The sequence below is a fragment of the Peromyscus maniculatus genome, chromosome 10, assembly GCF_049852395.1.
Source record: "Peromyscus maniculatus bairdii isolate BWxNUB_F1_BW_parent chromosome 10, HU_Pman_BW_mat_3.1, whole genome shotgun sequence".
NCBI classification, from domain to species: domain Eukaryota; kingdom Metazoa; phylum Chordata; class Mammalia; order Rodentia; family Cricetidae; genus Peromyscus; species Peromyscus maniculatus.
Genome location: NC_134861.1, coordinates 45,405,846 through 45,429,786, shown reverse-complemented (window position 1 = coordinate 45,429,786; position 23,941 = coordinate 45,405,846). Strand labels below are relative to the sequence as shown.

The following is a 23,941-nucleotide window of genomic DNA, read 5'->3' as shown; positions in this document are numbered from 1 at the left end:
TCCCACTTTCCTTCCTCCCATGCATTTTCTATAAACCTATTATTTGATTTCCTGATCAAGTAATATATTCTAACTACATGAATAAATACTGAATTAATAAAGACAAATAAGATGTGAATCTAGCCTCCATGGGCTCATGGTATTGCAGAGAGGACATGAAGACAACCAGTTCATTTTTTTTGAAAGGACAGTAGTTAAGACTGTTACACAGTAGAAAATAGGCAATACTGATTGTTGAGAAAGGCTTGGGAAACAGTAGGAATAAACAAAAACATTTAAACTGATGCTTAAATGGCAGGTAATTTTCAGAAGGTAAGGCTAGAAAGCCACTCAACAGACCAGGGTGGTGATTCTGTGATTCTGAGTGATTTGGGGATTTTATTCCATAGTGAGTTAGATATGATTGAAAACTGAAGTGATAGAATCACATATTCCTATCACTCTGAAAAGTGCATGCTGAGGGTTGAGCACAAGAGAAGAAGCTTTCACAGAAACTTAGAACATGGCACTGAGGGAATGCTTTAGATCATATATGGCACAAGATTCTGGGGACATTTTGAGATCAACACAACCATAGTGACTGCCTCAGGGAAATTTAGCACTAGTTACAAAGATGTTTGCTTACTGTTTATTTTGTGTGGCCTGACATATTTTATATATATACCAATTCAGTGATGACTGAGGTGTGATTACCTTCTGTAAAGTATAGGTAGTATGACTAAGGCTAAGAGGTGTTTTCTGCAAAGCTATTGAGCCAATAAAATATCCAACTAGGATTTATATTATAAAAAAGGCAATACTCATTAGATCTGCCTTGACTATATTGACCACAAAGCTAGACACATGTATGCATGCAAGCATTTATATGCTATGGTACAAATGTGATCGGAGGACAACATGTAGATGCGGGTTCTATCCTTTTCCCATGTGGGTCCCGGGTGTTAAACTCAGGCCATTAATTATGGTTGCTGGCATCTTTATACACTGAGCCATCTCTTCCTCCCCAGTATGAAAGAACAATCATTTCCAGGAAAACAGTATGTTGTGGTCACTCATCTGGAACTACTTGGTGCATTTTATATTAACCTATCCTTTGCTTGCAACATGGCACCACATTAAGGCCATATTATTTTGACTCTCCAGTATATCAGGTTGGGTTGAAACTTGGTATGTACTTGAAGGTGACCTTGAACTTTTGATTGTCCTGCTTACACTCCTGGGTGTGTGCCAACATACCAGACTTAGGAGATATTGGGGATAGAACAAAGGGCTTTCTCAGTGCTAGGTAAGCACCCTACCCACTGAGCTGCATTCTGTTCTTGTTTCAGTGTATGCTGTGGTGTTTCTGAAGTTATGGAATCATTTAAAGATGTGTTTCTTGAGATGTCTTCCTGTTATTTAGAAAGAACCAAGTATAATGATTTATATGTACAAAAACGCCAAAGGGAAAACCACTGATTGTATGTTACCTTTAAAAAGTAAATAAATGTGTTTAAATATGAAAATAATGTGACAGTACCGTGACTTAGAGAGGTTTCATTCTTGATTTATGTACCAGTGTATCATGCCTGAGTGATTTGTTCTGATAATTCTACAAAAGTGTTTTAATATGTGTCTGGCTGTAGGTGTAATGAAGTTAGGATATCAAGCCATTTGATTCACTCATTAAACTTTACCCCTAACACTCTCAATCTATTTTCTTTTAGTTGATGATAATTTTTCTTGTCAATGTGGCCTTACTAATGCCCTATCTTGTATATGTTTCTCAAATAAAATATATACTTAATTATTATTCAAATTTAATTTTGGCTGGATATGATTTTCATGGTTATTACATTTAAAGTATTCCTGTTGAAAACTGAGGTTATTAACAACTGATTAGGTTAGAGTTGTTAGTAATTAAGCTATAAGATCTAAGCAGCAGGAGTAATTGTCAAGAGAATTGTTATATATTACTTTTCATGTATTTCTTGGCTACCACAAAAGAATGAACAATTTCATATCCTGTTACTAGGAGGAAGTATGCCATGTCAGCTGTAATGAGGAATAATTGGTTGGAAGGGACAATATTTAAAATGAAATCTGACAAAATATATATCTGCAACTCAGATTGCCATTATGTAGAGCTAAACTAAATGCTGTAGAAATTGTCCCTGGGTTTAACAATGCCATAAATAATCTTGTTTCAGTTATTTGAGACTGATATGAGTTTATAATAAATGAGTTATACATCAGACAACTTTTGGTACTTTAATTGTATTGATTTAGATAAGAATTAGCCTTTGTGGGATAATGGGGAAGGGGTCACTGTGGCTGCTGGTCTGTTTTTTTTATTAGATCCAAAGGAGAAATATCTATTCTATCTATAATAGCATCACACTAAAAAACATTTGCATTCATCAGCTGGTATTTATTTATTATCTGTGGTGAATAAATTAATACTATGGTGTCTGTACTCTGTACTCTGGTACTGTACACTAGTACTGCACACTACTCTCTCAATTAACTAATTTATTCTAAGATAAAGCATGAATGTTCCAGAAACAGACTCATGATGGAAGACATTATCTGGAGCAATGCAGAAAGAAACCCATGGGACGTTCCATAGGCTCTGCTTCCATTAAAGTTTGCATCTGAAGCTCATTAGTGACATAAAGCTGTCATGAATACAGGGGCCAAATCATCAAAAATGACTTTAAATATGAAAAAGAAACTTGCATCAGTCTATAACTGAGTCTTAAAAATCTTTTCCTCTCTGACAAAAAGTAAATAAATAAGCGGAACTTACAGGAGAAGTTTAAGAAACTAATGGAAGGCCCCCTCCCTACCTATTCTTAACTATATAGAGTTAGCAAAATGTTTTAACATGCTAAAGTTTTGATAATTCCTGGGGGAAGTTGGCCCTGGAAGTTGTGTTGTTTATACAGTTGAGGATGTTTGTGAAGATTAATGCAGTGGTTTTCATGGTGTGGCCTATAGAGGTCCTGTGTTTAAAAGTGACAAAGATGGAGATTTGCAGACTTTACCTACCTAAGACCTACTAACTCAGGATCTCCAAGAAAAATCCAGAGATTCATGTTTAGAAAGTTCCCTATGTCATTCTAACCCCTACTCGCACTTTTGCACTCCCATGTAAATCAGGTTACCGATCTCTTGTCAATGCACTAGTCTTGCTCTGGTTTTCATTGCTCCCATGTACCTGCAGGACAATATGCATGCACTAAGAGAGAGCCCCTGTGTGTCTCTGTCACTTTGCTTGTTCCTCAGGACAGAACAACCTGTTGAAACCTGGACATAGTGTAACTGCTTCCTCCCCATTGAGGAGGTGATCTAGTTATGCAAAGTGGAGGGTGAGGCTTGGCAACTGAGGGGATTTAACTTTTGTGTTGTATGTGTTACATGCTTGTGTATGTATGAGTGTAGGCACATATGTTCTATGGCACTTGTATGGAGGTCAGAAAATAGCCTCTGGTATCAGTCTTCATCATTCATCTTGTTTGAGACAGGGTCTGTCTTTGTGGCTTGCTGCTGTATGAGATAGGATAGCTGATTTGTCATCTAGGGTTGTTCTTGTCTGTTTCCATCTCACTGTAGGAGTACTGTAATTGCAAACATATGCTATCAAGTTAACTTTTAAATAGGTTCTTCAATCACTTTACCTATTAAACCATCTTGCCATCAGCATCTAATGTTTGTATGTGACATTGGGAATTTTTTGTACATGACTTTGTTGAAGATGATAGTAAGTCTCATGAGCTTGAATAATCAAGATATTTTCTACAGAGCTCAACCACTGGTGATATCTCCTTCTTTCTTATCTACACAGCAGTTGAGAATACTGAGTACTAGCGCCCAGCTCATTGAGATATATGGATTAATTGAGATAAGTCATATGAAGCAATTAAAATGGCAATCAGGGTATAAAAGGGTTCAACAAATAGCAACAATTCTAGCTAGTGTTTATTGAGCATTTACAATGTGGCAGTCTCTGTTCTGAGTGCTTTCATCACTCACTGCACAATCATGTGGCTCTAAAGTGGCAATGAGACCTCTGGGACCCCATTCTCCTCCTCATCCTAGTGCCTACTTCATAAACCTGGACCACCATCTCTTCAGAATATGGAAATAATCACTGTCTCATCTGGTGTGTTATGGTTTTGTTTAGTTTATTTTGTAGAATTGAGTCAATTTCTTATTTGCTCAGTGAAAATCCATAGCCCTGCTTCTCTTGGATCAAGGAAGTGTCCACTGATGCTCAGTCTGTGTTGGAATAGGACATTGCCTAGTAAGTGAAAGGAAAAAGCTTCCAGAGAATACTTAGGCAAGGATTCTAGATGACATTAACTTTTTCAGGCTCAGAGTAAATTCTCTAGCAAGACTAATTTTCTTCTGTACTATTCATGTAATATAAATTACCCTTCCCATGCAACCAGGCACCAACTCAACCAGCCAGTAAAACCATCAGCTAGTCCTGTACATCTGGCATTGGATCTAGCCTTACCTCCTCTACTGGCATTAACTCCTAGGTGGACTCTCTTTTTTTCTGGTGGAACTTTCTATGCTTCCTTACAGGTTTTTACCCCTTGAGGCTTGGGACTGTAGTCCTTAGTAACTGCATCTATCACAACATTAACTTCTGATTCTGAAGCCAGGTCTAGGTAAATCTTCAGGTGGGTGTCCCTATTCTAACCCACCAAGGTCTTTGCTCTTCACTTTACCTTGTAAGCAGGGAGGAAGACTTTACACGTACTCATAGGCTTATGTGAGACAAGAGTGAGAGGATCTATATAAAGTGCTTAGCCAACTAACCTGTAGGATAGTGCTCACTCTACTCTATACACATTATTTAACTTCCCAATTTCGTGTTAATAGATTCCAAGCTATGCAAGTACCAGGAATAGGATTTTTATGACCCATATCACAGTGTATTGTACCCAGACCACAAATTTAACAAATGAATGAACAGTGTATAATTAAGAACATATTGAGATAAGCTTAGATTTTGCTCAGTATAAGTAATTAAGACTCTGAAAAAAAGAGTATAGAGAAAGCTCCTTGCTTGTCTTCTCTGTGTGTTATTGCCATAACAAATTTGAGGAACAAAAAAGAAAGAAAGAAAGAGAGGGGTGGTGGGGAGAGAAAGAAGAAAACAGCAACCAGAATCCCCGTTTTGATATCTCAGTTCATCAAAGGGCAGCTTCATCTCATTTTGTAAGGAAACGTCTTAGTTTCACGTTTTTTTTCTTCCAAAACCCTTATAGCCAAAAATGAAGCAGAAATGGGTTTATTACCGCTGGTAACTGTGATTTTGAGTAAACTGCACTATAGGGATATATAGGATTAGAATTACAGTAGTAGAAGTAACTTTAATTAAATGTGCTCATTTTTCTGGAGACAAGCAAAGGATAATTTAATTGTTGCTATGGGTTCTGAGCAAGTATCCTGAAAGTTACATTGTGAAACTTTTTTAGCTAGAATACCTGCCTCTTGTCCAGTTTGTTAGTTTCTTCAGCATAGATCATTTGTAAAGTCTTCTATTGGAGCTGAGATCTTAGGAGCTACTTCCTCTTCAATCTCATGAGCTACATGCAGACTGTATATGTGTGTGGCCATGTGTATGTATGTATATGTGTGTTTGCACATGGGAGAAGCGGTATACACACATGTAAGTACAAGTGTGTGGAAGACAGAGGTCGCTATCAGTGTCTTTCTCAATCAGAGTCTACCTTATGTTTTCAAAAATTGACTCTCACTGAATCTGGAGCTTGCCAATTTGCATAAACTGGCAGGAAAACAATCCCCAGGGAGCTTTCAGTCTCTATCCTGCCAGCACTGAGATTATAGATACAGGCCACACTTCTGCAACATGGATGCTGGGCATTGAATGCAGATTTTAGTGACGAAGCTATCTTTCAAGGACCAAATATAGGGTTTTGTTTTGTTTTTTAAAGCTATACCAACATCATCCCTTTTCTCTTATATCATAGCATAAACATTATTTACCCCATCTACTCACTTAGAATGCAAATTAATAGAACTTTTCTCATATCTCTATTCTTATTAATTCAGAAATTTCAAGGGATATTTTAAAATGCCACAATAAATGTTGGCTCCTTAACTCTGGTGATGTTTTATCACATGCTTCATGTATGACTAGTTACTTTTAGGATCTATGAGGCAACATCACGATAATAAGTACTCAACCATCAACTTCACTGGATTCTAACTTGGAAAAATTCACTCACCCTTCTAAAGTCTCTTCTCTCTTCTTACAAGATAACATTTAAAATTTTGCCCTTCTCAAAAATAGTTCAGGTTTGGGCCAGTCTACATGCTTAGCCTATGGTTGTGCAAATCATGGATCAACACAGATTAAGTATCATTTGCAAATAGTATCACCCCTTATCTTTCTACTCCTTCTTCTAGGGAAGACAAATATTACCTTGGCCTTGAATGAGGTCAATATTTCTTCTGTGTCTATTGGATACATTTACGTTTCTGTTTACAAAAGGTGATGCAGGAAGGAATATCGAAATCTGAGATAATGAATTAATGTGTTAGACTGAATTCAGGCTGTGTACCTTGAAGCTAGGAGTTGCACTTATATCTAAGCCACTTTTCCTATTTATACTACAGTGTTCTTGTATTTGAAAATTAAATGATAGGAATGGATCTTAATGAAGCTACTTCTCACCTTCTATAGCAATTTTCAGATTTGTTGGATACTGATACTTCCTTGGACTCCTTCTTGATATTGCTTTCATTGGTCACATTGGCAAAACCACAAATCATATTCATATTAAACCTTCGGAACAAAATATAGTGAAGTAGCCAAGCTTGCAGTGTTCACAGCTGACCTTAAAGAAAGGTCATGGGAATTTGCCCTGCTGTGGCTGGCTCCTTCAATTGGCCTTGGGTTAAGAAATCCTGTTAAAAAGTGCAAAAGACTGACAGGGTCCACAAGTACCCTCAGCATCCTACATCATAGGGAATCTGGTTCTGCCAGATCACTGAGAGAACAGATGACTTCTTAGGGAAGGTGAAAGTATTAGTCAGCCTTCTGATGTCATAAAACCCAGCCTTTCCAGTACCAGGCACTATTCTCCATTTGATGACACCATGGCGAAATATAGCAGATAGTGATCTACACCCTATCAATAGCAGTTGATATTCTAGAGACTATAGTAGTGCCATTTGGTAAGCAAGTAAACAAACACGCATGCTTCATGATGACAATAATTTTGATGAAAATGACAGAGATTCAGATAGTTATGACTCTAGGACCAGGAAGAAATATACTGTATCATGCAGTGTTGACAGGAAGGGCATCTTTTTGATAGGGATTTTGATGTCAAAGACCAAACAACATCTCTTATTCAGGAGGAGATCTGGGGTAAGCATTCTGACAGAGGAAGCATTTAGGACAAAAGTGTGCGCTCATAAGATCTATGTAAGAATTGGAAACTGGCAAGCCCCGGGAAAGGGAGTGTAGCACCAAAAGGTCTTGTACTGTGGCATTCATACTTAGCAGAGCAGCCATCTCCACTCTGGTACTTTTCACAAGCTCTCTACTATCCGTTTATCAACCCCAGGATTTGTGGGAGCGCACATGGGAGCTGATGAGTGATGATCTTTACACAGTTTGCTGTAGTAAGGACACAGAAAAACCCTTTTATCAGCACAGAGGATGCATGCTTATGCAATAATACTCCGACAAGTCACCAGGAAGCAAGATCCATGAATTCAACTACCATTTCAGTAACATTTCAACTTCTAAAGTTACTGGGGTTAATCAAGTAATAAGAATGTCACCAGATGTTTTGAAAGGGTCAGTTTGAATATCACTTTCAACTTAGGCTAATAAGGATTTGTGCCAGTGTCTGAATTTCTAATGCATTTAAAGGTGTGTGGGATAATAGGACCACATAACAGTCTGCATTAAATGAACCAGAGTTTGAATCTTGGTCCTGCTATTTACCAGGGTTATGACCTTAAGCCTGCTGCTTATTAAGCTCTCTGAGGCATCATGTTTCCTGTGAAAATGCTGTCTAATTATACTTACTTTCAGAGTGACTCGTAGGAAGCAATGTATGTAAAGCATCCAGAATGCAGTAATTGCTTATTGTGTGGTCACTAGAATGATCTAACAAATATCTACAGAGTGAGAAGTAGGCCCCTAGGAGGGATTATAAGAGGTAGGAAAGCATTGTCAAGGCAGGCAATGAAGTCATGATATATGTCCTCCTGAAGTTCAACTTTTATTGGAGTGAACATACATCCAAGTAGCTATAATACAATACACCGAGGCTTGACAATATCAGGTAATTAACATAAGCAATAAAAGTAGCAACAAAGGGGCATACACGAGGAAAAGACTGCATCCAGTACTGGTTTTAGAATTTCCATGAAATAATCAGAGGAACTTGACAAGCAGAAATGATAGATTCTGGTTTTATTTTTGTTTTGTGTTTTGCTTTGTTTGTTTTTATGTCTTTCTTTCCCAAGCAAACAGACAGAAGGGTGAAAACAAAGCCCTAGAGAAAGAGAAGTCCAGAATACATTTTGGAGAAGGAACAAAGCTATCTACCCTGTAGACAGTCTGCACGAAAATAGTAACATTGAAGGGTAAACCCCGGGGGCTGATAGCTGAGTATAAAGACACCACCAGGAGGCTGTACACAGGCATGTGGGCTTTACTCAGTGTGTCCACTGTAAGCCATGTGAGAATTTTGAGTAAGAAAGCTGAGTATTAGAGGAATTACCCTAGCAACCCTCAGAAATATGAATGAAGCATGGAAATATTTATGGCAAGACAAGAGCTACTGCTGTTGAGCAAATACCTTTGCTATGGGAATATTTTTAACTAATTTTCTCAAAAGTCCCTGAACTTGGTGTTGCTATCATGGCCCTGCTCACAAATGTGGGTACTGAGGCATGATGATATGACGTAACGTATATAAGATCTAGGAGGTTTTAAACTAGTTGGCTCTGGATTTGAACTTCTAATCACCCCACTGCACTTTCTATGCTCCTTGGTCTGTTCTCTTTGGTCCTTAGATTGCTCATCTGTGAAGTAGTAGACTTGTGCAGGATGAGTTCTACTCTGGGTTCTGTTGTTCGTTTTCATGTGTTTTATTTTGCTTCAATCAGTTCTTCATTCTGGGACTGATCTACCTCTTTAGGCAGTATTGAGAGGGGGAAAAATGTACAAGACACAGAACATCCAAAGAATGTTTGCTTCATTTTTTTTCTTCTCAAACTTTTTATGGCACTGGGTTTATGTCTATGTCGACCGTTTTCAAAAAGCACGCAAGGTAATACATGCGAAATATATATATATATATATATATATATATATATATATTGTTACATTGAAAGTGAAGCCACTGAGAAAGGAGGTAACTGCTAAACTCTAAAATATTAGTAAACAGTGAGACTATTTATGAGCATATCACACTTTGAAATACTAGTTACTACTCAAATAGAATATTAGTTTACAATGAGTAAGACACTGAGCATTCCAATAAAGCGACTCATTGAAAAGAACAGACCCATAACGAACCATGCCGGAAAGCTTCATTCCTCTGCGCACTCCTTGGAATAAAACACACACATTTGTTTTCTCTGAAGAGTAAAGCTCGTTCAGAAACTGCTGAAAGCAAGCTGTCACTGCCTGTGGGCGGTTCAGGCTTTTCTTTTTTCTTGCTTCTCACAACAAGGTGCTCAGGTCCTGGCTGCAGCAGGAGTCCAGCTTCGCTTCCACTGTTTCCAAGGCAACTGACCAGTCCTGAGATTCCATTGACGAGTGAGGTGTGGAGTCCTGGGGGCGCTGCTTCTGTTGCCGGCCAGGCTTGCTCCGGACCTGGAGACCTCCTTGGTTTTCCGCGATCTGAGCACTACTACTTCACGCATGGCTGTCTCCTTGTGGGAGAGTGATAACAAGGACTCTGATAATCCTGATCTGACAGGCTCGACTTTATCGGGGCTGCTACTTCTGGCCTTGGATACAGCAAACAGGATGACTGCTCTCTCTCTCTCTCTCTCTCTCTCTCTCTCTCTCTCTCTCTCTCTCTCTCTCTCTCTCTCTCTCTCTCTCTCCCTCTCTCCTCTCTTTCCTCTCTCTCCTCTCTCTCCTTTCTCTCTCCCTCCTCTCTCCCAGCTCTCCTCCTCCCTCTCCAGCTGTAGTCTTCTTAATGTAGTTTAATGGCTTTACAAAGAAAGCCAGGGTGAGGAGCGCTTCTCAGTGGCTGTGGCTGGACCATGACCTAGCTGACCATGAACTTGGAGGGGCTTGAAATGATAGCAGTTCTGATCGTCATTGTGCTTTTTGTTAAATTATTGGAACAGTTTGGGCTGATTGAAGCAGGTTTAGAAGGTAAGGGAGTGCTTTTCAGTCACTTACAAAAATCCTGTTTTGCAATTAAAAAAAAAATTTTTAAGAGAATGTTAGAGGCACCTGAAATGAGAACAGAGAAATGTGATTCTGGGCTGGACATGCAGAAAAGCAGGTTTCTCAGGGTAAGGAAGATTAGCAAAATAAACTTTTGGCAAGTTGTGGTGATGTTGTCACAGCAAGAAAATGTTAAAACACTGTGAGCAGCACTTAGAATCTAGAATCAAAACTGAGGAATAAGGGTTGATAATATGTGTCAGCTCATATTCAGAGCATTTGGTCCCTGTTGTTTTTTGTTGGATTTTGTGTAGAATATCCTCTCCTGATTATAGCAGCAAATTGTATTTGTGTATGTTGTGGGGTGCACTTGTTTCTTGTGTGCAAATGCACTCATCGGATAGAACTGGATATGCATTTAGAAATTCTTGTGGTTTAAGATCAGACACTGAGGAACAAGCTTTCTCCTAAGGTTGTCTGCAGGGGTGTTGATGTTATCTGCTTTACAATCTAACGGAGACTCCATGGAGAAATGAGTCTCCAACTCATGTGACAGATTCTAAGGGCTTCTAAATAAGCTTTGGCTTGGCAAGTATTGATATTTATGTTCATTAGAGGCTGATCCTCCGTTCTTAATTGTCTCCTCTCCCTTTAAAAGTGAGGTATATTCTTGCCTGTATCTTTCCATGGACTGAATGTGTCTCAGAGATTCTGAGTAAATTTTGAGTATATTTTCTTAATACTCAGAATGTATTTGAGATATGTTAGTGTTCAGCCAGTCACTGTTTTTTCAAAAGTTGGCAGTGCAGCTTTTAAAAGCATCTTGTTCTGGTGTTTGGCAGTGTTGCTGTAGTATTCTCACTTGAAGTTTTAAACTTGAGTAAACATAAAGAACGTTAGCAACGTCTTTATATCTTCAGCTAATCTAATCCTCTCAGAAAGGCTGCCACAATGTGACTTAAATGTGATTATTTTTACAAATAGCAAACATCAAATTAAAGTAAGTGTGTCACTCTGATGTAGGTTACCAGAAACCTACATTTATAACTCATTGGGAGGAGGAGGGAGTGGAAAGCAAGGTTTATTAAAGTAATTTTAATGGAACTTTGCAGAGTGCATATTGTGGCTCTTTCTGAAGGAAATATTTGGTAGTTTCAAAGTGAGGAAAACCCCTAAATTTTGGAAATGATCAATGTCTTTAAAATTGACTTGATTTTGTATATTTTCATGAAACTAGTAACTTTTTTTGGCTTCTTTGTGCATTACTGTAATTTTACCTGATGGTTATGACTGAGACGTCCGATTTTGATGTGGTGGATTTTATGCTTTCTTCTCTTTGAGAGATCAAGCTTCATAGAACACTATCAGAATTTCTAGCTCTTTGGATGGATTGGTTACATCTTCTTTTATGCTAGAGGTGTGGTCCTTCTTTACACTCTTATGTTAAGGGTATTCATTCTGGGTTTTGTATGATGCCTACTCTAGTGTTAGAGTTATTTGTTTCAGGAGCATAAATATCACCTGTCAGATAATAACTTAGGGTTGTTCCACCTAAGGGCTGCTAATCTCTGTGAAAGTATTCAGTATTCTTTTCCATTATTACTTAAATTCAAGTCTGTACTGATCAGCATGGACAGTTTCTGTCTTGAATTTTATATTGTATTGTTAGTATTATTGTTAACATTGTATTAACACTGCAGAGAGAATTTGATTTCTTCTAAATGTCACTATGAATCTGATTTTTGGTATTTGTTCAGAAGTATTTTAAAATGGTAAAATGTTCATAACCATACCAAAGTGGAATTATACATAGTATGTAAAAGTTAGGGGATGTGCAAAGAAATGGTGTCTTTTATAGCTGAAATATTTATTAGACTTATTTCAATGTCAATTTAAGAGTCAAAAAACTTTCTAAAAATATACAAATTAATTTGTGGAGATATGATATAAATAAGTTGATTATATAGCTTGTTGTATAGTTGGCACACATACTCTAGAGTTACAGCCTAAGTTTAATTAATGAAGAGAATAAACAGCATTTAACATCAAAGTAACAATTTGCCCATGTCCTGAAACCTTCATACAAACAAGGAAACACTGATACTCATTTCATTCAGATCTCTTTCCCCACAGGAGTTCCTTTCCCAGCATCCCACACGTCCTAGTTGGAGGATACGGACTTGTTTTGTCATTCTTATTTCTATTTGTAGACATGCCCTATAAAGGAACTTGAGACTAAGTAGGGAAAATTGAACTTGGTTAAAATTCAAGGATGATTTTTCTAAAGGTAACGCTAAATGGTTAAAACTTTTCATTTCACTTTGCAACTGTTCTATAGTGTGGGCCTCACTCATAATTTGGTTTGAATTTATTAATATTATGAATGATATCTATTAGGTTGCATTCTGGAGGGCAGAGAAAATACAACATTTATATAGCATATCTTATTTTCAATCTATGTCTAATAAATGTACTTTAGAATAAAATTGTTAATATAAAAGTTTAAAGAATTTGTATTTGCTTCTTTCCAAGTGCTTTAGGTTTCCATTTCTTGGGGGAAACTGGGGATGGTACCATTGAATACCCAATGTTCTTCTGTCTGAGTCTATATATGATACATTTACACACATGATGCTCTATGTAGACCCATCACGTATTTTCAAGCAAAAAGATTGGTATCTGCCAGGTAAAATTAATTCATTTGATAAACAATAGTCAAAGTAGTGATGTTTATGTCTCCTCTGTTATCTTCTGACTTTCTACTTATAAGTCAAGTTTACCACTCTCAATTTAAGATGAGAAAGTTGGGCTTGAAAATCTCCATGAAACTTTCTATTTCATAAATTCTATAGGTCTACCAGGTAACTACAGATTGATAATTTATATAACATATATTCTTTTCAAGACAGAGTAGCAATGGCCTATGTTGTAATAGGTAAACAATGTAGCCGTTAGACTAATCTTCCTTTTTTTATGTGGTAGGCTAATTCATCATACCCCAGGGAAGTTTATTGCATTTTCAGAGAACAGAGAAATATATGTTCCTATATTTCTAGATTTTGATATTTCAAGCCATTATTTCAGGCAAATTCTCATCATTTCTCAAAATTTATGTAGAATTTTAGTAACAAATAGGCATATTGTATTATACTTATATTTTGTAATTTAGGTAAACTTCAATAAGACTCCTTTTTAATGAAATAATGTTAGCCAAAGAGATAGCTCAGGAGTTTAGAATATTAACTAATCTTCCTAGATTAGATTCCCAGTATCCACTTGGTGTCTACAATCATCTGTAACTCCAGTTACAGGGTATCTGACACCCTTTTCTGGCCTCCTTGAGTACAGGACACACAGACATATATTCAAACAAAACACCCATAAAGATAAAATAAATAAATTTAAAAAATAAAAGTAATATTAACATCAGACTGGTATGCATATGAAACAATAGTGCTGATTTGAGCAAAGTTTTAAGGGTAAAAGATAAAGTCAGTGGCTCCTTTTTTATATTGATTGTTCTTTGCACTAGTTGAATAGTTTAGGAAATTCCAGAGCTATGAGAATTTGGAATATAACTAAAATTTCACAACACAAATTGCCTCTTCTCCAGCCATAAAAAATGAAGTAGTTTTCTGTTACCTCATTCCAGAGAAAAATTGAATCAAAATTTTAATGGCACAGCTATTTCATTATCTCTGTATGCTGTACTGGGCTGTGAAAATATCTACATTTCAACCAAATACATTCAAAATGATGATAAAGTATTACTGAATGAAGAAAGAACAACCCTCATATCAAGCTACAGTAGAGAGCAATTTAAAAATGTATTAAAATCAACTAGAAAAGAATGCTCATAGTCACTCTCTTACAAAAAGACAGATAAACTCATAATTTGTATCCCCTTTAAAATCAGCATAAAGCTTCTTTTTTTGTATTTACTCACTTTGCTTTATTTAAAAGATATGAGTAATAAGTATTAAATAGTAGCATATATTCAAGGATAGACTTATGAAAAGTAAGTCATTAGTTCTTCCATGCTGCTCTTGACAAGTGTGGTGGTAGATCTGTGGTTTTGGACCAACTACAAATCCATACTATCTGTCCATGAGCACCATCATGCTTACTGGTGATCACATGACAGACTGGGGTGATTGGGGTGGGAGGATATTATTCCCACTTGAAACTGTTAATTGAAACTCATGAAGAAGAAATTTTTAAAAATCCTAGCAACCTGCTTCCAAAAATGTAATGAGAAACCAAAGGTGTTTTCATGTATTATCTGAGAAAAGTCCTTTCTAAACTGCAACATTTATGAAAATAAAAGTCCTTGAATACTTTTACATACTACTTTTTAATGCCATATGGGAATGGAATTAAGGGATATTTTCAACATTTGACATTTTAGTGACCCCCTTATAGTGAATATTTCTGTATTATTAAAACATTAATACCTAAAGTAGACTAATGGACAAAAAAAAATAGTGCACTCAGAGGTTACACCTAGAGGATGTAGAGTCATTTTGTATGAATTAAGATAACAATTTCAATTTTTCTTCATCCTGGGTTTTTAAACTATTATTTGACCTCCTTATGGATATATTTACATTCCACTATATTTATATATCCTATAAAATTATCACAAATAATTTTAATACCTTGTTTTACTGAGAATTACAAGAAAAGTAGGCTAATGTTAAATAAAAAATGTACTAGTATAATGTAGGAATATTAATACTATAGTTTAGGCATATTAATTTTATAATGTGTTTGATTTCATTTCAGTTCTATGAAGTAAGTGTTCTCATCTTAGATATGAGAAAAAATGGTAGCTAAGAGTGAATGAGCCCATAACTTGTAAAATTGAAATTCAAACTCAGAACATCAAATTCCAAATCCTATTTTATAATCCTAATATACTACACAATATGTTATGATGGCAATAATCTTGTGAGAGGGATAAGATGTTAGATCAGGTATCCATAGTAGCCAGACTCTACAAACCTTTGTTTAATACAATGTGCTAGATTAAACATGCCATAAAGAAGCTTCTAAAGTTTGTCTTATCAAATAAATAAAACATTTATATGTTATTGGATAAAAATAGAGGCAGAAGTAGTATGAATGCCCATCCTAAAACTGATGCCTGACTATCTTTCTTTGTTTGAGAATGACAGAAAGATTAATGGAGACAAGTGGCTTGTCATTCTTGAGAAAAGAGGAAACTCAGTGTGAGATGCTTCTTGCATCCAGTGTGGAGATACTTTAATGAAAGAATTTGAGACATATAGAGTAGGTTGATTGGCACATTGGCATCTATAACACAATGATGCATATGGTAGTAAGTAGCATTCTAAAGTAAATGCACCCAAAACTGACTAGGAGATGAACATAGCCTCATTTGAGTTTGGGTTTCTGATTGGGACAGTTGTCCATGGAAAATATTTATTCTAGTCTCTATTTAAAAAAACAAACAAAACAAAAACAAAAAGAAACACATGTGTTTCTAGCTACCTGGGACAGAACAAAGTATGGAATGAAAACCAACTTCAGTTAAGAACTTGCAAACAGCTGGGACTTATGCAGGGACGCTTGGCTCAATTTGGGAGGAGGGGACTGGACCTGCCTGGACTGAGTCTATCAGGTAGATCCCAGTCCTCGGGGGGAGACCTTGATCTGGAGGAGGTGGGAATGGGAGGTGTGCTGGGGGGAAGAGGAGGGGGGCAGGAAGTGAGAGAACAAGGGAATCTGTGGCTATTATGTAGACTGAATAGTATTGTAAAATAAATAATAATAATAATAATAATAATAATAATAATAAAAGAACTTGCAAACAGGATTAAAGGAGGCTGCAGATGCCTTTCCCAACTCTTGCTGTCAAATATGCAAGAATTCAGGTGTTTCTATTTTGTAGAAGGCTAGCTGAAGACTTAGGCAGAATGAGAATGTGCTTAAGATCACAAGGGAATAGCAAAATGTCTAGATTAGTTTCAGAGTTATAATAGTGCCGTTGATCCAAGTAGCATTCATTAGGCTACAGAGAGTAAATACTTCAACTACAACAAAAATAAATAATAGTCATATGTGATACAATCATTCTCTACAGAATTTTCCTATACATCTTACACGTTGTTGGGTTTTTTTTGCATACAGCTTTATGCATTTTGAAAGCATAGCTATGATAACCAATTGAAACTATGAAGAAGAAGGTAAAATAAGGGAAGGTGTATCTGCAATTTACACAACTGAAGCTTTGACTTATCAAGGCTGCACAGAATGGAATCAGAAATTACCTGAATCAAATCAATCATTCCATATATGAGGAAACTGAGTTCTAGAGAGATGGAAATGCCTGTTTTCATCAGTACTACTTTCTTTAAAGAAAAATAGAATGAATTATACTCAGATCAACTTTAAGCATGATCTAAATTCTATAAAATCCTTATCATAATTGAAGCTTTTCTGTTCTTCTAGTGGACCGATCATTCTGAAGTCTGGCATTCTAGTGATCTGATGACAGTGATGTTGTTTGCCAGTGTATCATCCTCATTAGATACAGATGCAGTATAGAGAGTTTTGAGCTGAATTTGTCAACCATAAACTGAAGTGTTTTACATCATTAGGATTTGTCTATTTAAGTTTTATAGTAGATATTAATTACTGCATGATAGTATGCATAGTTAGTGGCCCAGGGAATGAAGTTCTATAATGTCAAGATTAAATTCCAAATGGATATACTCATACCATCATTCTTAATGCTCATTACCCTAATTATTAAAAATCGGAGAGCTCACCAGTTTGCTCTGATGTCATAATTTCACGGGGACCCACTTTTATATCCTTATTCAAAATTCAAAGGTATGATGATACACGTCTATACTCTCCTCAGTAGTAGACAAATATGCACCCATCCTATCTACATAGTGAGTTCCCAACCAGCTTGAATTATATACATTGTGACATCTGTCTAAAGCAAAACAATAGCTTGTGGTATACCTCTGTGGTAGAGCACTTGCCTAGCATGAATGGGGGCCTTGTTCTCATTCCCAACACAAACAAACAAACAAACAAATCACTGCCATTAAACATGCTGTTGGAGCCATGCCTTTAGAAAGCATTTGGATAGGTCTGGGGGCTTATCATCAAGACAAACCTTGTTCCTAATATATCAATTGTATGTTTTAGTTCTTATTTAGATAGAAGCCATGGAATTCAAATGCTCAAAGCACAGACTCTAAACCCAAGACAATTACATCATTAATAATATAGTACCAGCTCTAACACATGTAGCATTATGTCCTTGAGTACAAACCACGATCTTCATTACCTCAGTTTCCTTTTATCTTAAGTTGAAATTGTCACTCCACTTCTAACTGTTCTTACGTGGCTTGAGATGAGTTGGTATTTATATGTATTAGAAGTCTGCCTACAATTATAATAAATTATTTGTGTCTTTCCATTATAGACAGACACCTTACCTTTCCATCCAAACAACAGAGGCAAACACTCATTTGAAACCAGAAGCTACACTCTTTGATTGCCAAGGAAGTAAGAGCTATGCATGTGAGATTCAATGATTCAAAACAAAGTTAACTTTGTCTGAAGGATGGTTGCTAATGGAACATTGTTGATGTTTAACTGCATTGAGCTTAAAATAAGTTTCGATGTCTGCTTCTGTCATCAAAGACATAATTCACTACCTTTCTTCAAACAAGTATAAGACCCTTTCATAATATGTGTGTAAGATCATTAGTTGAGAAACTTTAAGATGTCACCTCTAATATTCAACCTGGAGACAAGAGTATAGTTGTAAGCAAAGCAGGTGAGACCTCTTTTCTTTCAATGCCATCTAATAAATGTCAAGGTACTAGCTATAAAAAAATGTACCAGAGGCAAAGTCGTTAATTTATTTACTCATTTGCTTAATACATGTCTATACAATGGTCCATATGTTATTCTTAACACATTTAACTCACAGTAGCAAACATTTCTAGCTCTTTTAAATATGCATTTGAGGAAACAATAAAAGATAAGTGAATATATATGTAATCTAATATTTAATAAAGAAAAATGTAGATGATCATAAGAAGAAGAAATATGGCTCTGTGACAGAGTAATAGAATAAAGGCATTACGGTAAACTAGCTTGTATGAAAATGCTTGAAAGAAGTGAATTTCTGAGATACAGAAGAAAACCTCTGACAAGGATTCCAGGCAACAGGCCTGAACAGTTTAAGAACTGTCAGCTAGTTAGGGATTTCTGTACTGAGGAGCTGAGAGTGCAGTTAGTTGGAGCATTGTAGGCTTGCAGGGAAGAGGTAGGAGCAATGCATTTGTAGTTAAGGTCATGCCATACTGAACCATTGCAAGTCTCAGGGATTTATTTTAGATCCTGGGAAGCCACTGATGTAGTGAGTTTATGTCATCTCTAGACAGCTATTGTAGCTTCTGTTTAGTCCCTGGTATCAGGTTTTCTATAGTGGCTAACAGCTGAAGTCCTTGTATGGAGCCTTTTCTGTGATACCTCACTGGCAGACATTTGTCAGGATGTGGAATCATTGTCTCCTGTCAAACTCCCTTTATCTGGAACAAGTGTCTGACCTTTACTGATCTTTATGAGGTGCTCATGTCCAAAATCATCTTTATTAAGTAAAGTCTGGTCATCTGCCTATCACAGAGTGGAAGCGGATCTTGTCTTCATTTTTAACAGGCAGTTTCAACACCATGGTATAAAATACAAATTTTAATTACATCATTAGAAAATGTATCAAGTGTCTTAATATGACCTATCTAGAGAAGAGATTTTGAAAAGCCAAATTCCCTTTCTTGGGTATTTGCCATGGTGAAAGTATCAGGAGAATGTGGGTGAAAATATGACTTTTACAAAAGGAAAACCTATTGCTTCCCTTTAAGTAGCTTCTCCTCTCTCACATATGAATTTCAGTGATAAGTATCTAAATTGGGCATATTCCAAATTGATATGAGAATAATACATTTACTTCCTCTGCTATTTATATTAAAACATAATTTATGGAACTAACAAGATTTATGGAATTGTTGCCTAACCTTCCTCATTTTATGCATAAATTGAGACCCAGGAAGGTTAATTGACTCATTAGAAATCACAACACTGTTTAAAAGCTTAGATACCATAATAACTACATCATCTATGATATAAAAATAATTATATTCTAGGTGAGGAACTAAGCATTTAACATATTTTAGTATCTAATTTTTGCAAAGCTCTGTAAGAATAATACTATTAGCCATAATTATAGAAATGCTGACTCTTTATTTACTTAACAATATATTGTTTAGATTTTTTTCATACTATTGCTCTTTTCTGGTCTCATTATCTTATTCTTAAGCATGGGTAATGGAATGTTCTGGTGCATAGAATCAAGGTATCAGATGAAAACAGTAGCAGGCCACAATGCAGTGTCACAGAATATGGGGGCTGGGGATACACCTGTGGTTAAGCAGTCAATTAAGACTCTATTCTCGTTGTTGAAGATCATTGAAGTTTAAGAAGACACAGTAGAACTCCAATTGTATAGTACTCGTGCAGCAGGCAAGTATAAACCCATAGAGTGTAGGGCTCAACTCAAAGAAATTTCTGGAATAATAGAAAAGAATGGGCATCTCATCAGGTGCTAATGTCATCAACGACACTTTGAGAAGTATTTTGTAGAGCATTTTTCATGCACTGTCATCAAGAATGCATGTATGACTCATGGTGACTACAATATTTATGAGGAAGTCATGATTGAAATTTTATCCAAAAAGAAAGCATATGAATGTATGTTCATAAAGTTTCCAGCATGGGATATCATACTCAGAAATGAACTTGATATTTGAATCCAGCTTGTCTTCTTGGAGAGCAAAGATTCTCAGGCAACTTGAACTGGTCACCCAGGTAGAAGCACATAGTGAACTGAAATAGATGTACCTGGAAGCAATTTAAGCTTAAACAACAAAACCTTTGTAGTGCCTGGAGACTCTTCCCATTCACACTGAAACATAAGTATTAAAACCCCATACCATGCACATTTTAAATGCATGGTTTTATTTTTGTTTCTTGTAAACCTCACTTCCTCAAGTTATATATTCTTCAAATCAAAAGAAAAACAAAACAAAACTCCCCCCCCCCGCCATGATATGTCCCTGTTGTGATCCTGAAAGATCTTGCCATTTATGCAGTGATTAAAACTCATGCTTTGGACAGAGAAGAAAAGATCCAGTCTTGCTAGATATGAAGTTTCCATTAGGTTTCCACATGCCTCTCTTCAACTTCAAGTCCCACCTGACTTAAGTCTGACAGAATGGGTTGTGCTTATTTGACAATATACTATTCCATGCTTTGCTGACTGCAAAGGGCATGTAGTGTCCCTATTGGACAGGCCCAGTCAGTTCCTAGGCTTTGATCTATGAGATATCTTAATGCCTTTCTGAAGCATGGCCAAGAAGAGCAAGTAGAGACTTTTCCATCAGACAGGCATGTACTTGAGTCTTTCCCCTCTCACTTACAATATGATCTACAGCAACTAACTTGACCCCAAGTTGAACATCAGTTCATCAGGCTTCAGTGGATTGTTGTTGTGAAGACAGATAAGATGAATGGACAACGATTGGATCTTCTTGTTTATATGTGCTGTAAGAAATGACTGTTAACTGTTAAGTCACAGTGTAAGAAGCCACTGAGGAAATGAGGTTAGTATCATTTACATTACAGAAATGTTATCTAGATGTATGCTGCTGAGGTGAACTCTATAAATAAATATCCATGCTACTGTTTGTTTTCATTTTGAACAGATAAGACCTTGAATGTCCACAAATGCTCACTTTTCATTCACTGAACTATATTTACTGAGCTTCTGCGTGTTGTTCTAGTGTTGTGGTACCAAGACTGCTGACATTCCTGATACAGTGGAGTAGTTGGCTTTGTTTACAAAGAGAACTGTCATATTCTGTGGTCAGTCAGATAGCAGAGAATATCGATGGACACAACGGTACACTCATAAAATGTTAATCTGACTGACTACATTTCTTCTGCCTCATTCCAAAGCAGAAGGAGGAGGAAACATTTGTGAGGTGGAGAATATGGATGATTTAGGTAAAGAAAATACAATAGTGTGACTCGATCCTGGGGGAAGTGAATTTACAGAGCAAATATGAGAAGATTGCCAAGGAATACAGAGTGCTCATTTGAGATTTGTAGTTATTCCTTGAAAAGAAGCCTCTTATGACTCACATAGAGTATGTTCTTTCTTGGGTCTATTACAGCAAGATTGAGTTTACTAGTCATGTTCAAAGACAAGGCAGAGTCACATTGGAGAATAGAAAAATATTGAGGCAATTAGAGCCTTCTCAGCACATGAGTATGCCTCAGTTTCCAATATGAAAAAAATAGCTACAGCATATCAGATCATAGAGACAAAGACATGGAAAATTAAATCGAACCAGATTGGAAAAGTGTCATCTGTTTGAATGAACAAATGAAAATGAGTGAAAAGTCTCATTTCTCTATGGTGTATCCACAATGGTACACAATATCACAAAGCAGCCAGTACGGTTCTCAGCAAGGGGGACTCTGAAAAATGTTGACAAACACAGGCTGATGTGTCATGATAGAAATGCTTGATTCTGCAGTGAGACTGTGTTTGAAGTCACAGATGTTTTTCAGAAAGGTGTTGTGTTAGTTTCCTTTCTTTTGCTTTCATAAACTACCCTGACAAAAGAAATTTAGAGAAGACAGGTTCTATTCTGGCTCACTGTTCAAGGGCATAGTCCATCACAGCAGAAAAGTCAGAACAGCAGAATCCTGATATTGTTGTTTGTTGGGCTTTGGTCTTTTGGGGGGCCTGCCACCCAGCTCCCAAATTAATCACACATGGAGGCTTATTTTTAATTATGAATGCCCTGCCTTAGCTTGTCTTAGTTTCTAGTCAGTTTTCCTTAACTTAAATTATCCTGACTACCTTTTACCTCTGGGCTTTTCCTTTTCTATTACTTCTGTAAATCTTACTTTGTGGCTTGTTGTGTAGCTGGGGTCTGGGCCCTGGAGTCGTCCTCCTCCTCTGGTGCTTGATGTTAGATCTCTTCTCCTAGATTTCTACCTCTATATATTCTCTCTGCCTGCCAGCCCCACCTATCCTTTCTCCTGTCTTGTTATTGGCCAGTTATTAGACCATCAGGTGTTTTACACAGGCACAGTAACACAGCTTCACAGAGTTAAACAAATACAAAATAAACGAAAGTATCACACATTAAAATAATATTCTACTATACCCTGAAGCCACTGGCCACATCAAATCCACACCAGAAACAGAGCAGTGAATGTGTGTGCTCAGTATCTACATAAAAGTGTGAAAGTGTTCAATCACATGAAAAATTTATCCAGCACACTGAGTTTAGGAACCACTGAACATTGGGATTTGGTGGCAGGATACAGAATCAGCAATCAACAGATGATGAATTTTCCTAAAGTAAATTCCAATGTAATTTTTAAGTTAAAAAGACAAAATATTTACAATGTAATTTTTTTTAGTTAAGAGGACAAGTTTTTAAAATGATATATACAATATAGTTCTCATTAATAAATATGTACATACAATGGAGCAGTTGAACTCTGACTTTCTGCTTCTTCTTTGAACATGTATACTTTCCAATGCATTCATATAAAAATTAGCTAATTTTGAAAGGATTATATTGATATTATTATATCAATATAAAATACATATTTTTTTCAAGAAAAGAAAACCACTTTATAATATAGTAATTTACCCATTTTAAATAAATTTTAAAAAATATTTTATTTTTGTTTCAGAAAAGTTATTTAAAATTAAAGTCTTCTAAGTCTATCTTTACCTTAAAAGCAAGAAAATTCAGGGAGTAGCATCTTGGAGCTAACACTCAGTTCTTGAGTATTAAAGTCTTCTTTGTAGCTTTAAGATAAAGTTTCTGGCGTAGATGAAGAGCTGTGTTTATGCATATTGGGATGTCAAGGAAGTTATCAGTGGTTTGTAAAGTGACATTTGGTAGCTGGAAGTCACCTAAAAGTTGTGTTCATCCTCTGTAGCTTCTATGAAAAAAAAATTTTTTTAGGAGCAAACGATTTTCATTCCTTGGTGTGTTTTGCTTCACTTCCCCTGCACCAGAAGCTTGATCTGAGTGAGTGCAGGTTTGTGAGGAAGGATGGAAAGGACCAGGGGGTTATTTGTTCTGGCAGTGCTCAACCTCCCCCACTTTGGGGCATAAGTAATTTTCTTTTCCTAGCAGCAGTCAGCTCACAGCTGCCCTCAAGCCATTCATGCGAAACTCAGGTAGGAATTATTTAATGTGGGAAACAGATTAAAAGGGAAGGAGTGGTAAAATGAGACTTCATGGAAGTGCAGAGATTCTGTTAAATGTCTCATTGAAATGGAATCCTCAACATTTCCCATACATCTTTTTTTTCCCTTTTCTTTTAACTTATGTTATATAATTTAGCTCTAGGGACAATTCAGGTAATTTTTCTTTTTTAATACTAATTTTTTAATAATAATAGCATAGG

At 36.4% G+C, this 23,941-nt stretch overlaps 1 protein-coding gene across 3 annotated transcripts in view; it reads left to right on the top strand.

The window, feature by feature from the left end:
• Window positions 1–23,941, top strand: part of Kcnip4 (potassium voltage-gated channel interacting protein 4) — a 1,069,170-nt gene that overhangs the window by 574,333 nt on the left and 470,896 nt on the right. The window contains exon 1 of one of the 3 annotated variants that reach the window (XM_006976099.4): window positions 10,088–10,375. The exons of the other annotated variants lie outside the window; for them this stretch is intronic. Coding sequence (XP_006976161.1) covers window positions 10,276–10,375 — 100 coding nt within the window. The 5' untranslated portion in view covers window positions 10,088–10,275. Of the gene's footprint in view, window positions 1–10,087; window positions 10,376–23,941 lie in introns of those variants that run through there. 3 annotated transcript variants of the gene reach the window in all.